The sequence below is a fragment of the Pholcus phalangioides genome, unplaced genomic scaffold (genome assembly GCF_987345545.1).
Source record: "Pholcus phalangioides strain wild (caught in Gottingen) unplaced genomic scaffold, Ppha-v1.0 ptg000004l_1, whole genome shotgun sequence".
Classification (NCBI taxonomy): domain Eukaryota; kingdom Metazoa; phylum Arthropoda; class Arachnida; order Araneae; family Pholcidae; genus Pholcus; species Pholcus phalangioides.
The window spans coordinates 13,957,736-13,976,524 of NW_028301597.1; the positions used below are offsets into that span (position 1 = coordinate 13,957,736).

An 18,789-nucleotide genomic window follows, 5' to 3' on the forward strand; every position below is an offset into this window, starting at 1 on the left:
TAAGCGGCCCGGACACATTTTCAGATCACTTGGATACGCAAATCATTTAGATATCACTAAAGTGGCTCTGTAGGGCACTTATCAATAAGGAGAATGTTAGTTCAAGTGCCCACAAACTATCGAAAGGCTTTTCTCGTTTTTGGCGCACTGAGTAAGATGCCATTAAAAATATTTCATATTTTCATAAAGGGTTGTTGATAACATAAGCATTATCCAAACCCCCTCCCCCTTGTCGTCAAAAGTCAGCAAATTGGAACCCCCCCCCCCCCAAGTATTATGACATAATACTTGAATGGCCCCATATCAGGCCTCGTTGAATATGCAGCGAAGATAAGAGATCCAACCGATTCTCTGTACGGTACACAGGACATCTCTTCCTTTTCAGATTCGGTCCTCTGTTCATCCTTCTTGGATAGATTAAGACCTACTTCAAGAGGAGTGGCAACACCATGACAATCAGATATGCCAAAACGAACAAGAACATCCTTCAAATATTTTTCCTGATCAATGAAAATTTTTCTGTTCTTTCAATCACGAGTGATCCTCATACCCAAACAATGGTTCACTTCACCAAGGTCTTTCATCACAAACTTTTTGATCAGGGCAGTTTTGAGATCATCAGTAGCAGATTTATCATCACTAAAAATTAGAATGTCATCCACATATATTCCCACAATGATTGTTTCCCCCCTTCAATCTTGAAGTACACACAAAGAATCATATCCTGACGGAGTGAACTCAAGGTTGAGAAGAACATCATGTAGCAACATATACAATGAACGACTGGCTTGCTTCAAACCATAGACAGATTTCAAAAGATGACAAATGGATCCAGATGGAAGCTTGACATACAGGTCTTCATCCAACTTCGGGTGGATGAAGGCAGTCGTAACATCCATGTGATGAACATCCCGTCATATGTAGCAGTAAGGGCAAGCAGAAGTCTGATCGGCGTTGTTCGGATGACCGGTGAGAAGTTTTTATCATAATCAAGGCCATAGCTTTGGGAGCATCCACGAGCAACCACAAACAGGCTTTGTACCGTTCAATAGAACCATCAGCCGTCTGCTTAATCTTGAATATACATTTCATGGAAATGAATTTCTGACCTGGAGGAAGTTCATATGGAATCCATGTTTGATTATCAGCATGCGATTTCAGTTCCTCGTCAATGGCCCTTTTCCAATGTTCAGCATCCTGGCTTTTCAGAGCTTCAGTCAATGATTTAGGTGTACATTCACACAATGAAGCTTGGAAAAATACAAAATCATCATTGAAGATACGAATGTTCTGTTGTCATGTAAGTTGAGGATAGCGATCAGATCTAATCGGAACATTTGGCAAAATGTCAGGTATCCTCACAGGATGGGAAGGAGAAGACTTTTCTGAACTGCTTTCAAATGATTTTTCAGTCTCTAGAGAAGGCTCAGAGATAGTAACAGTTGAAAACTGTATCAGCTGCATTTTCAGGCGACGGAAATGGATTATAGCTCCATTTTGCCAAATGGAAACTGGTCTTAAAAGAACTTCTTATCCCTAACAATTTGTTTGAGAATTATAAATGTGATAACCCTTGGTTTCGTCACTGTAGCCAAGAAGGATACCATCCCAAGCTTTAGGATCCAGCTTCTTTCTTTTACACTGGAGCGGTATGAACCATGGCTTGACATCCAAAAATGTGAGGATGCAATATCCTAGGTTTTCGTCCAGACCACAGTTCTTGGGGAGTGAGATTTTTCAGAGCTTGTGTAGGACATCGGTTGCGAATGTAGGTAGCTGTCAAGATGGCCTAGGCCCAAAACACAAAGTCTAAATTAGAGCTGAAAAGCACGGCACGAGCAGCTTCCATCAAAGTACGTAGGCGTTCAGCTACTCCATTCTGCTCAGGTGTATGTGGCACAGTTTGCTGATGCAATAGGCCTATTTTAGCATCTTTCAGAAAATTTTCTATTTTTCCAGAGACATATTCTCCACCATTGTCAGAACGTAAGGCTTTGATTTTTCTTTCCATCTGGTTTTCCCAAAATGTCTTGAATTCAACAAATTTGTCAAAAACTTGATCTTTAGACTTCAGGAAGTATACAAAGCATTTGCGGGAGAAATCATCAATGAAAGTAAGAAAATAACGAGCTCCACCTTTTGATGAGATTTGCATGGGGCCACAGAGATCTGAGTGAACAAGTTCCAGAAGATTTCCCGCATGTGTTTTACTTGATTTTGGAAAGGATTGGCGGTGGGATTTTGCACAAACACAAACATTGCAATCCTCAAAATAAGATTTTAAATCACATTTGAAATAAAGTGATTTTTGCAGCTCTCTTAGGGAATGAAAATTAAGGTAACCCAGTCTCCTGTGCCATATCTGACAGGTGTCTTACTTCATTGAAGTGGTACAAAAAAGTTTGTTTCATTATCAAGACAATATAGTTCATTCACCTCTGCTGCAGTTGCCAAAACAGATGAGCTGTCAACAATGGGTTTCTCTTTTAGTATCTTGCAACCGGTCTCATCAAAGATGACTAATAGCTTAGGCTGACACTAGCTAACACTTCATTGCGAGCGTAGGCACAGACTTGACATGTTTAGCATGTAGCGTTTTTGAAGAGCTGAGCACTATGGCTACGTCCCTGTGCCGTGACTGACAATTTTTCACCATTGTCTAGACGGACCTCTTCTTCAGATGATACATTGTGTGAAATTGGCAATGAACAACTGAGATGAGTTGATGCATCACAGTCTATGGACCACTCATGTTTGTCAGAGAAAACTGCAGCAGAAAATACGGAAGAAACAGTTGCCCTAGAAGCAATTTCTTTTTCAGAGCAAACTGCATTAGCAGAACACTTACTTGCAGTTTTCTGGCAATTTTTCCTTTTTGGTTTCGAGCAGGTCATAGACTTGTGTCTATGCTCATTGCAATTAAAACAACGGATTCCTTTTGTAGCACTGGCAGGTTGCTTTTTTGCGAAAAACACAGAATTTGATGGCGGTTTTGGAACTTCAGTGGGATCTTCCAGCAGCAGGCTTTTCACGAATGAAGTCTTGATTTCTTGTCCAGATCTGCGAATACCCAGGACGAGAGGCTTGTAATAGTCTGGTAATTTCACGAGAATGAAACCACCAATGATGTGGTCCGTCCACGGCTTGCCGACATTCTTGAGTTGTTCCGTGACGATCGTGAATTTATCCAAGTATTGGTCTACTGTACGGCAATCGTGAAAAGGAATATCCAGAAGACTCTGATATAGGCCTACCACACGAACAATGCCTTTATCTTCGAAGGTGTCATTGAGCAAATCCCATGCTTTTTTGGCAATTTCACATTTCTGTGTGATTGTTGCAGTTGCAGGCTTAAAAGACAAGTTGATTTTCACGAGGTCTCAGTGATCCAATGCGCTGTCGACTGGTTTGGTCCCCGGCACAATACAATTCCACAAACCACAGTTGATGAGGAAATTTTTCACGGCGAATTTCCAATCTGTGAAATTTTTCTCGCCTACGTGATGTTTCGATTCCGGCAACGTGCCTATAGCGAAACTAGTGGTCACAGTTCTGGAAGTTGTCAACATCAGATTGCAGGATTAAAACTGTAAACCTGTATACAAAACACTAATTGAAAGCCAGTAACAACTCAAAATGCAAACCAATCAGAACTAAATGCTTACTTTCATCACACACCACTCGTATATCACAATGCTCTGTATACTGTGCATATCCATCATCAAAAAAGATCAGATACCTGTGAAATAAATAAATATATATATAATGTATATACTTTTTAAAATACATCAAATATATTTTCAATTAAGACTGAGATTACACTATAAAAGTTTTGTAAAAGTGCTTTTATAAAACTTGAAAAATACAACCAACAAACTGATCGGTTACATTTGCTCGAATGTAACCCATCAACTTATTGGTTGCATTTTTCAAGTTGTATAAAAGAACTTTTATCAAACTTTTATAGTGTAATTCTGGCCTTACTTAACTTTAATAATGCTTTCACCATTCCCTTAAAAAATGCCTATACATAATTCATGAATACACATCAACTGGCTGTGAATATATGTTGGAAAAATGCACAGTTCTTAAAAAAAAAAATTCAAAAAAGAAAAACACAATTTGACAAGCAATCAAAAAATATGTCTTGACCACTTGCTTAAAGAAACACACACAGATGCAAATGAAAATCTCTTTTCATTATCATTTATACATAGGTGCCAATTCACAGACTTGAAAAATCTGTAGTTTATCCCGTGATCAACCCTAACCGTGATTTAACCTTCCCGTGAGAAAATGGGGTCAGCCTGAAATTGCAAGGACTGGAGGAGTATTTTCTTTAGGGATTTTCCATTCAAACAAAGCTCAATTCTAGGACTGTTCGGGATTTTTCTATGAAGATACGAAAAATCGGAAGAATTATTGATTTCTGACTGGAAGATTTTAATAAGGCTGAAAAATCGGAAGCATTGATTTATACAATACTCCTGTACAAGCTTTTCTGTTCTGGATGACTTTTTTTTTATACATTCTATATAATGATCACTTATTTGGTTGCAGGATAAAACATTTTTGGTGGATATATTCCCTGATAATTTAAACTGCTCATAATTTGAGACATTTAAAGGCAATATATTTTCTGCACAGAATAGATATGATAGTCATATCCTACCATATATATCATGATGTATAGGGTAATTTTGTATGATGCAGAGCATTCTCATGTTTTTTCATAAACACAGTAATGTATCAGAAAGAGAAGCGTATCATTGTAAATTTAACAAAATTTTTCTTGAGTGCATCTACAGCTGCTATAAGGTTGTTCCATACAAAATAAGTTTTTTTCTAAGGAGAAATTATTTGAAAACAAAACAATTAGTAACTCAGATATGGGTAGGAACCTGAGCTTTAGAGGAATGGGATTCGTGATCAAGGCAAAAAGACCTTCACAGTAACACACAAATCCCTTACAGACCCTCACAAACACTTTGGCTGTAATAAACAGAAAGCAATTGCACAGAAATATAGAAATAGCGGATAAAACAGATAGCGCTCTCAAATGTTTTAGCCTTAACCTACTCACCCTCATAGAATTTACATGTGTGAATCTTAAATTTTAATATGAAAAAATGTAGAACTTATGCTGATGCTGTGGTTACACTGAAAAAACAGAATTTAATGCCTTTCTTTGACTCTCATATTCATACATTATTGCCTTCATGTTGATGAAATATGATATATGCATTTATTTAAAACAACCATAACTGGAAATTAGGTTTAGATTTTATGACTTCATTACTCACCTGAATCTGTTGGTAGATTTTGGTGGTTCTGCTATGATACCAGCATACATGGCCGTCTTTGAAAATTTATCTTCTGGTCTATAGGAAGCTTTAGAAAAAAAATCATCCTTCAATGGTTTTTTATAACAAAATTAAATATCATAAATTTATTTCAGTAATTTTAGGTGGCTGTTCAATTGTTAGATGACGCTAACAGACAAAAAAGAAACATTTTTGACCAAATAGAAATGAGATTCATAGAATTAAAAAAAATAAGACTGGATCTTTAATCCAAATTCTCCAGCACATGATATACGTCTCCATGAAACAGATTGAAGAACAGCATTCTAAAAAAAACAAACGTGTGTGCAACATACACAAAGCATGAGTGTAAATAATGACTATCATTATAAAAACAGAAAACCACAGAATATTTCCTTTGTGATAGCAGTCAAAAATAAAAATTTATTTTTAACTTTATTAGGGACTTTCTCCTATTTCAGATAAAAGTGGTCCTACTCCTATTTTTATTATCCCATGTTGCAACCACTTTCACACGCTGGCTTCATTAACATATCTTCCACATAGGAATAACAATGAGATCGACAATAATTTTTAAAAAAAAAATCAATTCTTTGTAGTGCCAGAAATCTGCAAAATATATGGTGGTATTGGATGAGATTCAACAATAGAAACTACTTCAATTAATCTCATGATCACCCTCCAGAATGATAATACTGTGTTGTCCTCAAACTAGAATTCAGCAGTAACAAATACAAACTTTGAGGTGCCACTAATTTATTTATAGTCCAGTTGCCATGGTGACAAATTGATTTTTTTTCTGGCCCTGCCATAAACATACAGCATACATAAATACTACTACTTAACCATACATGCACCTCATACACATTCGTCTGCAGAATTTCTAATGAATTGGTACATGTCGAAATGTGTTGTGTGTGTGGCTTTAAAGTATTTATGTTGTCATCATTGTGATTGTTACATGTTCTTGCTGGTGCTGCCATTCATCTTTCCATATTCTGAAGATATATAAATACTATGGTCACAATCAGGACGTGCAGAAAAGACTACAACTTTGAAGGTAAATAACAGGGGGAAAAAACAATGGCAGATGTGCACCATTTGTGGCAATTTTATTGGGCAAAGCTGATAAATTTTAACCACACTGAATTTCCAAATTACAAATTTTGCTAATAGATGACACTGCAGATGATGTCCTGCACCTGCTACTGATTACTATGTACTATTATGTGATTACTTCCAGTGAAAGCACCCAAAAGACAAGATCTGCTATATCTTGAACAAACAATGCTTGCAGCGCTATTTATTAGCAAAATTTGTAACAAATTTTGACTGGTTCAAAATTTATTGGCTTACATTTTGTGTATATTTTCAGAAACTTACCTATAATCCTTTTTCCGAACGGTAACCGAACATCAGAAGGCTTGTCATATGCTAATTCTTTTGCTGTGCATGTTTTTATTAAAGCAGCTTTGGAAAAAGGTTCAAATTTAATTTTGTACATTTTTTCTGCTCCTGTCCCTATAAAATCGATCACCATTGCTCGATTCCATACACCATATAAATCTGTTTTCATTCCAAAAATTTTGCTATTCAATAAAATTTCTCTGGGGAATAAAAAAAAATTTTAGCTTGTAAAATAAAACACGTCAATATCATGAAAATATATTACAAACAATGTTCTCTATATATAAAATTAACAAATAATTCTGATAAAAGTTGTGAAAAAGTTTAAATCAAATCAACTTACGGACGTTTAAATATTCCTGGTGGTGGTAAATTCCTTTCTGCAGTACCAATGACCATGTTGACTATTTGCAGTCCATCTACAGTTGGCTCCTAGATAACCATTGAAATAAGAGAATTTTAATATGTGATAATGTCAAAATTTCTGATAAGTTACTACAAATTTTGCGAAGATAAGCATTTTAACAGTTGAATCGATATTACTCATAACCAATAAAACCTAATAATAAGGATGTACATGTTTGCAGGTAGTGCGCATCTACAAATAAAACCCGGACCTCCCTCTCTATTCTGATATCTGCATTTAATGATTTCAAATACAAAAAATTACTTTATAATAAGCATAGATATTGAAGACATTAAACAGATATGAACAGGAGACAGAACGCACCCGCATGCTGCATACCAAACATGCAACACTCCCAACCCTGTTGCCATCTCAATACATAATCTCAATACACAATTATTTACAAACACAAATTGCGTCTCTACCCCCACCTGCTGGAACCCTAACAGCCTTTCTCATGTGAGTGTGAGTTAAATGTGGTTTTTTTAATCTACAGCTAACGCATAAACTGTTTCAACAAAATAAAACGGGGTGATGATAGTACAATATATACCCCAATTTACACCTAAGTCCAGAGTCACATGATTTTCAGTGAAAAATTCACATTTCTGAAATTCAAGTACAATCACTGGAGTGAGATAGTCATTTAATAGTCTCCATTAAGTAAAAATTGTTTTATTCCATCTGAACATCACATATTTTAAAGCTACGCAGATATTCGAGAAGTTACATTATATAAAGACAAGACTGCTTTTTATTTAGAATTTCAAGGCTTGTATGATACCTGCCATTTTTACAGAAAAGGTCAGATTTTCATACCCAAAGTCTAATGTCATTGCCCTTCTTAAAAACTACACTATTTGTGCAACATGATGTTCATTGATGCACTTGGACTGCAACTCTCAATTATTTTAATTAATTAAATTCTTCAGGTGAACCAAGATGTCATCAGAACATTCAAAGCGTTCAACATGTGATTTTCATTTTCACAGAGAGAGAGAGATTTTAGGAAATACAACATTTCTCAAGGACCACATGACAGTCTCACAAGGCATATATTTTATGAAGCGCTTCATAGTTAAAAGGAAAAATACATGTTTTTCTTAAATTTTAGACCCAATTAATCAATATTTATATGTATTTGCATGCAAAATCATACTCGACTTATGCAATCTGTCCCACCTATTGCGTAACTTCTGAGTATTACTGTACCTGTTATAAGAGGCAATATATTTGTAATGAAACCTAAAGCCGCATATTCCACTTCGAGCAGTTTCCCAAACTTTTTGTTCCATTGCCCTTTCTTCAGAATTTTTTTTTCTCATCACCTTCCCCCCCCCCCTAATTCAAACGAACCCACAGGATCCCATGTTATACTCGTAGCTTCTATAGCCCCCCTGGATTATTCCATCACCCACTTTGAGAAACACTGACTTAGAGAAACATAAAGCTAAAAGGTGTATAAGCTAAAATGCAAAAAAAAATAAATAATAATAATAGAATTAATGAAATTGGAAGTTGCACAATACATCATTCAGAATCAGAGAGTCTCAAACTAGATGCCAAAAGTGCCCTCCAAGGGCATTGCACAGTTATTCACATATGCATAACCAACCAATATTAATATCAAGCTGTAAGCAAGCGACAGCTTAATCAATTGTGGTATTTCTCAGCCTCTGGGATGTTGGCAAGAATTTTAGAGACCAAGAAACTTAACAAAAACAATAAAGCATGAGTACGGTTCCTGCAAATAACACTTTATTTGTAGGTATAGTTCCTGTAAATAAGCTCATCCTATATAATAAATAATAAACCAATATAATCCCATAGCTGCCAACTTTTGAAAATGAAAATTAGGGACATTTTCGCGGGGACTCGCATATTTTATACTAAAACCACTCTCTAATAGGTACAAAAGGGATTTTTCTAAATAAAATAGGGATTTTCCACACATAAAAATTGAATCATAGGGAATAAAATCCCTACTCAAAAGTTGAAATTAAATAAAATAGGAATTTCACACACATGGAAGTTTAACCACTGGAAATAAAATCCCTACTCAAAAAACAAGTGAAATTGGAGGCCAAAACTTCAATGGTGATCTAAAACAAAAAATATATTGTGTTCAATCAGAAAAGATGTGAACAAACATTCTGCGCGAATGACCCAAAAATCATTGGAAGATGAAGGGAAAAAAACGTCAATTTTTGAAGAAGACTGACATTTTGTGACGCTTGCTTGATGTTTTTTTTCCAGACTCTGCCATGAAGCTGGGCTGGAAGAGATCCCGGCAACGGTATAAGTCTAGTAGCAAAGTTCTGACATTCATTCATTCATGATGTTTCTTTTTATTTCACATGGGTGATCATGTCAGTCTTTCTACCATGACCGATCCTTAACACAACCTGTACAAAAAGAGAAAGTCTGCCTTTTTCTGGAATGTTTGATGAAAGGAAATTCATCGGAATAAGTATCTTTAAAATTCATTAAATGTTTTTTTGCTTATCAGTATTCATGTTTTGTTACCACACGTACGTAACTTCAACAAAAGAGGAAGTTTTGACCACATGCGCATCACTATAATTATCAATTATTATCCAGGACTATTGGTTACTAAGCTATTTCCCTGCATGATAAGACAAACAACTTTTCTTGTTACCACCAGAGGGTTTGTAAAACTTCCTTAAAAAATGAATTTTCCCCCTATTCCCCCCCCCCCCCCATTTACGACATGTGACGACATTTAGAAAGGGGAAAAAACAGAGGCAAAAGATTTTTTGCCCCACAAGAAATTCCTTAAGCCAAGTTTTCCCAGGAATAGAATTTCTGCGCTATGTGCAGCGTGAAAATGGCGATTGGTTAAAAATTTGAAATTCAGGGTTTTTTTTACCAATCAGAGTTTTCACGCTGCACACGCTGTAGAAACCTGCTCCTAGGAAAACCTGGCTTTAGGGATTGTTTTCAGAAGTTTGGATTCTTTTTAAATGAAGTAGGGAATTTTTAGGGACAATTAGGGATTTTTTGTGATTTTTGTAAAAATTAGGGAGATTTAAGAACTTTTCAGGAGGTTCAGAGATGAAGCCAAAATTTGGGATACTTGGCAGCTATGTAACCCTAATAATCAAATTGCTATGCAAAAATTGTAAAGCATAACACCTTTTCATTTTGCAACATAATAAAAAATAATACTCACAGATGAAGTCATCCCCTGTAACTTTGGCAGCCCTACGTATGAAATAGAAAAAATATAAAAATTTGAAAAACAGAATTAATATTCATAGCTCTAGAAATTTGAAATGAAACTGCAGTGATACCTCGGTTTAAAATTTTTCAGCTAACAAAGAATTTTTTTGTGATTTTTCTGCCTTGGCTAATGAACATTTTTGTTGATATGAATGCACATGCTAATGTAAAACAGCGTGTCACAGCTGAATTTTTCTGCCAATCACCATAAGAATTACTGTCACTATAACCTGATTAGCTCATGTCCACCTCCGAATCTTTTTCCACATCTATTTTTACTTCTCTTTCTAAAAGTTTTTGAACCATTTAGTGTAAAATAAAAGATTCATGCGCAAAATGAGTTCATATTTTTAGAGCATATGTTCTTTCAATGCAAGACTCTTTAGACATTAAACTGAACAGTGAACATTCTAGGAGTATATCTTCTACCTGCATGTATCAGACAAAAATGAGCCGACCAAAGCACAAATGGATGGGGACACCTACAAACTCAACTAGATTGTGTACATGGTGTAAAATAAGATCTTTGGTATCTTCATTTTGTGTAAATTCTCTTTTATTCAATTTTAAAGCTGTAAATTTAAGCCTTTGGTCAGCTTTTGTCTTTTTTTATAGCTCTCTTTGATATTCTAAAAACTTATCTTTAATCAGTACCTGGAACAAATTAAACAATTTTTCATAGAAACTTGAGAAATTGCGCTTCAGCTAACAAAGATTTCACCTAACGAACATGATTCTGGAACAAATTATCTTTGTTAATCAAGGTATAACTGTATTGTCCTGCTCTGTTTAGTTACATAGTCTGTCAAATTGCTGTGCAAGCAACCACATTTTCTCAGCAATTTCGACTTACGGGATCAGTATAATCATATTAATTACAAAAGAATGAACCATTGATTAAGCAGACTAATAAAACAAAGGGTGTCTGTTAAATCTGATTTTTTTTTAAACACCAAGTATCAGAAATATCAAATTAAGAGGTCACACTACTGAGTACAACGCATTAACCCTCTAGCCGCAGACAAAGTGACTACCAGGTTGCATATATTCTATAAAATTTTGCAAGGTATGCTATTATTGTGCTCTATATACATAGCGGATAAAAATACCCATGTTATTTTGTTCAGAAAAATTCAAAACTGCCCGTAGCTGCAGCGTTTTCGAATCATAAAAAAATTCATGAATATTCTTCATAATGTATGTACTCACTGGAACCTGATAGATTCATCAATCCATGTGAAGGTGGACAAAATAAGCTGTTTCTGGGAACACAACTGGACCCAAGGCTTGAATAAAATAAAGAAAAATTAACAGTCATTAACCTCATATCAAAGCTTGAACCAGCACAAACATCACCATTCATAATTTGCTGAATAAATTTAATTTTTTTCTTTTTCCTTTGCACATTTATCTATAATTCTATTTTACATGTTGGTCTTAACAAGGGGACAGTTCCCATTGAAAAATAGAAAGTAAAAAAATACTTCAAGGTTTTTTTTTAATTATCAGTTGCATTGTGTCAGCACCCATGGATATTTTGAGGCATCTCCCAAGAAACTTTGCGATAGAGGACCAGGCAAGTCACCCTGAAAATTCATGAATATACAATGCAAAAAGCGTAACGCTGCCCATTTTCCAATTAATGGAAAAAATTAGGGGGGGGGACCCCATACTGAAAATTTATTTGAAAATTATATAATTATAATCAGAGAGCAATTGCTTGATGTGAAAAGAAGATATGGTCTCCTTTATAAGAAACGCTGTCATTATTCATTTCTCAGCCACCTCGTTGGGCATTTTGCCTGTTGTGGTGTTGTATTTGTATTAAGCTTAATCTAAAATGGAATTTTGCTCACTGGGACACACAGTCAGTCATCAGATCACGTGAAAACATCAAAAAGATAACAATTCATTAGATGGATGCTAAAGAGTTAAAAATCAACCAAGATTCATAACTCAAAATATGACATTATAGTCAGCTGAATGATTAATATCAATAGAATTAGGGGAAAGTAGCCTAAATTGGACCACTTCGTACATTTTGCTAAATTACTGTCATACTATTTCTCAAAAAATTGCCAAACTGAATAGGATGTTAGGTAAGATATTTATGTTTAAAATATGGTTATTAAAACTTTTCAAATATGAAATGGCTTACATATTTGAATGGTATCATGAAAATCAAAAAAGTGCAATTGGTTAACCTTTGGACCCCTAGTTTCTCAAGTTGGACTAGTTGTTAAAGTTTAAAATCAATATCTTTGAACTTGAATTTGACAAAAATGCATTATTTTCAAGAAGTTCATGAATAATGAAAAATATTTGAGGTAAAAAAATAACTGTAAAGTAAAAAAAAATATTTATTGTAAAGAAATTATGAAATCCAGTTAATTTTTCTAAAAATTTTATTACCACAAAAAATCAATTAAAATGAAAAATTTAAATGAGAAAAAATATTGAAGAGAAACATTGGGAAAATGAACACGAGATATTGAAAAAAAAAATTAGAAAACAAGAATTTCAAAATAAGAATTTTGACAGATAAAAATTTCCAAATAATTTTAATAAAATTTTCTGTAAATTAAAAATTTTTAGTTTGATTATTTAGACGAACTTAAAATTAAAATCAATTCCAAAAGACTATATAAGATTGTCATCACTTTGTCTGCCCATGCTTTTGGCGATTTGTCAATTTCATCTTTCCACAGCCATCATCTGCTGCAGAAATGTCAGGCACAGCAGGGAAAATGAATGAGTTTATCACTTCAAATCAATTTTCTGATGAAGGACAATTCTATATTGCCTCCCACTCTTACCTGTGATGACTTGTCCAACATAGAAAATATATTTTTTCTTTTTCCATCTTTCAAGCCAACTAGAATAAAGTCAATTTTTATAATTTGCTCTTATCGAGTCTTTCACTCCGAAGCAATCTTCAACTCCTGAAGACGAACCGCTAGCTTTAAGCTCTTTTGAACTAGAAAAACAATTAATGGTTGCCTTTTTATTTTTCCCTACGTTTATGTTCCTGTTTTTTTCAAAAATTAGCTTCTTACATTTACTTTTTTTCACTTGTTTTGCTGCAGCTGTTCTTTGCATGGAATGCTTGTTAGCCCCATAGCATTTTGTTCCTTTTTCTGGCTTCGACAAGGAGCCTAGGAAAACCCGAGGTAGTGGTGAAACAATTTGAAGCAATTCCCCAAAAGTTTCCTGGGCTTTTGTTGTTATCATGTTATGCAAGTGTGGTACACAAACAACACTCTCAACTGGTGGCTGAGACAATCTGGTGCTTCCAGTTTGTGCCCATTATTCTCTGGGATTTCTTTTTGAGCTGTGGTACCCACTGTCATCAACCCCAGGGCCATCATTTCAACTTTTTCCAGAAGGGGAGGGAAACACATATACTCAATATATGTGTATATGCTATATATAATATATATATATATATTTCTAAAGCAAGGGGGTACCCCTCAAACCCCACCCCCAAATGACAGGCCTGTCATCAACATTAAATACTCATGAACCATTTAACATGTGTTCAGACATGCCAACATTGGCTTAAAGCTCATCAGTAGAGATGAATGTTCAGAGGACAACATAATCATAGTACAACAAAAAATAATCACTCAAAAATTGTTTTGAATTTTGATTCAAAGTTCATTAAATACAGCACCTCAGTGGCACTGGAACCTAGAAGGGCTCAGGTCACATGAACCCCCCCCAACTCCCGAAGCAATGTTTTGAGGTAGCAGAGTCCCTTAATAATTCATGAATATTAAATGCAATCCCAACCTGCATACTCCCTTGCGGGACGTATATATCAGGGTTTAAGCAACGGTCGCATTTTTCGCAAAATGCTAAAGAAAATCGTAGAATGCGCAAAAAGTAGCAGCCACTTTCGCAAAAATGAGTACAGGAGGCACACGAGACGTCCAACCATCAAACATTACATTAGAATTGCAGCATTTTGCTAAAGCTCCCCCCCCCCCTTTTCGCTTTTTTGCGAAAGGAATTTTTTATCCAGCTTAAACCCTGGTATATATGGAGAGGTTTAGCAACCCTAGGATCTCCTCCCCATTTTCTTCATATCAGAGCTCCTACGGCACCTACGACTAAACTTTCTTTCCAACACAAGTTCCGCAAACTCTACCAGACACTATGCAAATGAGGCCTGGTCTGGACCCGCTGCACTGAACCATTCAAAAACATGTTTTTAGCCTGCAGCGTGGGGCGGTTTTGGCGGCAAACAAGTTTTTGCGCATTTGGGCATCGAATAGAGTGGCAGGTTTAGACGCGACTTTACAGATTGCCTTCTGTGCACAGACAAAACAGATCAGCTCAGAGTTTGTCTTCTCTCAAACTGTCTGACATGCGGATACGAATTCATCACACTGTGTAAAGATCGGTGCAATTTTATAAAAATATAAGTAAAACAGCACAAGGAACTCAAAGACCAGATTTTTTAAACTGATTTCCATAGTAGAGTGTCACTCATAGCTCTGTACTTCATTGCGGCCGTCCGTAGAAACTATGAACAATCCATGGCAACTCTGCAACTGTAAAGTTTTTATGCTTCGCAGCTCATATATATATATATATAGCCATTGCGTCTTTTACATTCCCATATGCACATTATTTATGTCAACAGATACATCCCAAACTTAGGATGTTTAAGACATTTATCGCAATCTGACATGAACACCCAAGCTAACAGATTTTCATACAAATCATGCTGATCCCATGAGTTATGATCTTGCAATCTACAAAGGCGAACTCGTAAGAACAAGCCCTGTGTGTGGAGAAAGCCAGTTTTAGTACCATACTTATCATTGGGTTAAGTAAACTTGTTTAAACTTAAGTATGCCCCAGCTGTCATTAGCATACCACAGTTTTTTTCCTAACATTAAGATTTGTTGTAGCTACTACATTTTTCTTTTTACATGAATTAATAAATTTCTCGATTCATTCATCCTTCAGAAGCATTTTGATATCTCTCTGAGATGTGAAGGAAGGGTGTGTTCAGTCCTTCAATGTTCAATGTAGCCGCAGCAAATAGATAAACAGGATAGTTCAAAATTTTTTCATCCCAGGACTCTGTACTTTTTTTGCAGTTTTTCAAGTTTTGAAAGAAAAAGAAAAGAACCTTCGAGGGAAAGCACAAAGTCTAAAAATACTGAAATAAATAACTTTGAATTGTCAAAGGAATATCTGAAATTAGGAAGAGCCCACGACCAGAAAAAAATGCATTACTGATGTAGTAAATGCAAAGGAAAAAATTATGAGTGGAGAAAGAAAACACACGTAGGAAGTGTTAAATTTGTAAAATCAGGGTTTCAAAATCACTGCACACTATACATTTAGAATTGATATGTTTATCATAAAGTTTTTCCCCAATTAGTAAAACACACAAAGGAAATCTGTGTTATGTCAAAAAATGACTTGTTATATTTTTCATTTTAATTTATGCTTTATTCTCTCTCAACCTTATCACAGACTACACAGCAACTCCTAATACAGTAGAATCCCATTATAATGAGTGCCAAGAGACAGAAGATATCACTTCGTTACAATGAAATTTAGCTATAAAGGCATTCCATTGTTCCTATACAAACTTATCTGGAACATTAGAAAAGTGTTCGTTACAACAAAATTTTTACTATAACGGTATTTGTCTGTAAATCTTAAGGCTGAAAACATAATAGGGCAGGGGGAAGAAAGAGCACAATAAAGAAATCAAATACATGGATTCCTATGCACCTGAATATAGCGGCACACACAGCAGAAAAGTGGGAACTCTGCTTCAAACAATAGGAGCAAGGGAATTGAAAAATTTTATTTTCGCAGCTTTTGTCACTCCTTTTCTCTGGTTTCAAGATGGTGTCAAAGGGCATGTCAGTGTTAGTGTCTCCGTAGTAATAAAATGTGGTAAGATCGAAAATATCTCCAGAATCATTGATATTTACTTCTTGACTATTTTAAAATACTGTGGACAATCAAATGGGAATAGCAAGTAATAAATAACTTTCCTCACGATGCTCTTCCGGCAGGGCTAATTAATAAACTTGGTTTTTATTTTTTATACCTATAAATTTAGTAGAAAATATGTGATTCTTCTATATCAAACATCCTACTATGTGTGCAACATTCCTTGCTCATGGCTATATTCTTATCTCGCTTCTTTATTTTTATTTTTTTGCTTCCCTCCCCACTATGTTTTCAGGCTAAAAACCATAGCTTTATGGGATGACAAAGAATACAAGTACTAAGTCCATGAAGCGCAAAACTAGTTCTGCTTACCTGATTAAATGAGCAGCCTTATCAACTTTGACCGCATTCTCTGCTTGAGACTTCTCTACATCATTCATTTTTTCTAAAAATAAAAAGTTTAAATTGTGTGTGAGAAAGCCTCGGCACACGCGAGACAAGTTCCATTTGTGACTCAAAAAATTATCCAATAGCTATATTGTGGCCATTATAGAATATTAAATGGAGTTACATAAATGAATCGTGTCCATATTTTTCTTGAAAATCCAAATAACTTTGAGCAAAATTCAAACTGGTAATCCTCAATTCAGAATCTATTCAAAATACTCCACAAAATAATTGTGATCCATTGCTCATTTGACAGAGATTACAGTGGAAATGGAAGAGGAATGATACTTTTAATTGATACCCGTAAAAATAATTTATGCTTTCTTAACAAGGCCTAATATGTGCTGCTGTGGTGGTTGTGACAGACTTGCATTGCAAGGACCCGGTTTCAAATCCCACCATCACCACAGTGGTGGTCAACTGAAGTTGGTTTCCTATGGTTCCCAACTTTGAGTCTCGAATGAACTTTGAGCAAAAGGCCTACAATGATACAATTATTCAATCATTACACTTCACCAATAGGTTTGAAAAATTTATGGCAGCACTATAACAAGCATTACACAGAAACAAGCTTCATGTTAGGTTTACAACACATACACACACACATTTCCCAGCATGGCCCAGGTTTTCGACCACCTGCTAAAATCTCTTCACTGAGATAGAGCGGCGAGTCATGGGCTGGTTGGGAGGAGGAGGCCTAATATCAGCAAACTTGCTGATCTGAGGATAAACAAATATGGCTCTGCTAGATAGATTTTTTTTTCATTCGAAGATTTCAAAAGGTAGGAGCCTGCCACTACTGCCAAATTGCCTCCTTATCTTCTTCACAAAATCACGCACCATGTATATATTACAGTGAATAGTTTTATGTTGAAACATCAATTGTGAATGTTTCCATCTATATAAAATATACAATGATGTTGTATTTCCAATTTTTTATTTGAGTTTCTTTACATGATTTTCTTTGAATTTCACATGTAACCATAGAAATTGAAAATACAAACAAAAAGGAGAGCCCGTCATTTGCCCCCCCCCCCCTCTCTCCTGGCTGAAAAATACACTAGAAATTGTGTATATATACGCATACATTGAGTCCATGTTCTTCCCCCCCCCCCCCAGAAAAAAGTTGAGATGACGACAGCCCTGCAAAAATATAATCATTCGAGTTCTTTAGTAATTTTTGTATATATATAAATACTGCTATATAATATAAAAAAATAATTTCTATTCAACTTACGAACAAGTTTCTGCAAATGTTTATTCAGGCTCGAGAACCGGATGTCCCATTTCTTCATGAGCTCAGAATCTACGAAATCATCAATATTTTTGATGTAATCTTTATGGATGAGTATGATACGGCCATTTTCACTCTCTTTACCACCGATGCTTAAATTATTACATTTCCTTTTGAAGTCTAGGAGTTCATCTGCTTCAGGTGGCCGTTTCTTAAGAGCTGAAAGTACATCAGACTTCATTTCATCAGCCTGTTCTTCAATCACTTCAATCTCATCATCAAATTCCATCGCAGAGTTTGCACTGTCATCTGGTTTTACAAGCATATGTGTGTCCCCTAGAAAAATTGGAAGATTCGAGATACATCAGTAGTAGTAATTTAACTTGTTGCAAGCATAAACTGCATAAAAACTGGAAAAAAATACCATGCACAGTGTAATTTTGATATAATGGGAACCGCACTATTAATTAATAAGCTTGGTACTGAAGTTATCTACAATGCATCATCAATGAGCCAATGTTAAAGAAAATCTATGCATAAAACAGGGTGGTGGTGTCTCAAGTCCCTTGGCCATAAATTACTGGCGAACTGTTGATCCTAGAGGCATACTTCCAATTAGAAAAAGTATCCAAATATTATGTGGAACTCAGACAAGTCATTCATGTTTCATTTAAAAAAAGCAAATAATTTTTACATGGGCACCCTGTCCTCAAAACACCAAATCAGAAAGTTGTTATTCTGTCTCTCCTGAGGCCAACAAGATAAATTGTGTTTTATAAGTGAAAGTGCATTAAAAAATGAAT

At 35.3% G+C, this 18,789-nt stretch overlaps 1 protein-coding gene across 5 annotated transcripts in view; it reads right to left on the minus strand.

Moving 5' to 3' along the window:
* LOC149086573 (histone-lysine N-methyltransferase eggless-like) overlaps nucleotides 1–18,789 on the minus strand; it is a 128,172-nt gene that overhangs the window by 42,828 nt on the left and 66,555 nt on the right. For all 5 annotated transcript variants that reach the window (XM_089230929.1, XM_089230930.1, XM_089230928.1 and 2 more), the window contains 8 exons: nucleotides 17,990–18,322; nucleotides 16,678–16,750; nucleotides 11,590–11,666; nucleotides 10,331–10,362; nucleotides 7,075–7,163; nucleotides 6,708–6,931; nucleotides 5,304–5,391; nucleotides 3,666–3,739 (listed from right to left, as the gene is read on the minus strand). In XM_089230929.1, coding sequence (XP_089087055.1) covers nucleotides 3,666–3,739; nucleotides 5,304–5,391; nucleotides 6,708–6,931; nucleotides 7,075–7,163; nucleotides 10,331–10,362; nucleotides 11,590–11,666; nucleotides 16,678–16,750; nucleotides 17,990–18,311 — 979 coding nt within the window. In that variant the 5' untranslated portion in view covers nucleotides 18,312–18,322. The remainder of the gene's footprint in view (nucleotides 1–3,665; nucleotides 3,740–5,303; nucleotides 5,392–6,707; nucleotides 6,932–7,074; nucleotides 7,164–10,330; nucleotides 10,363–11,589; nucleotides 11,667–16,677; nucleotides 16,751–17,989; nucleotides 18,323–18,789) is intronic.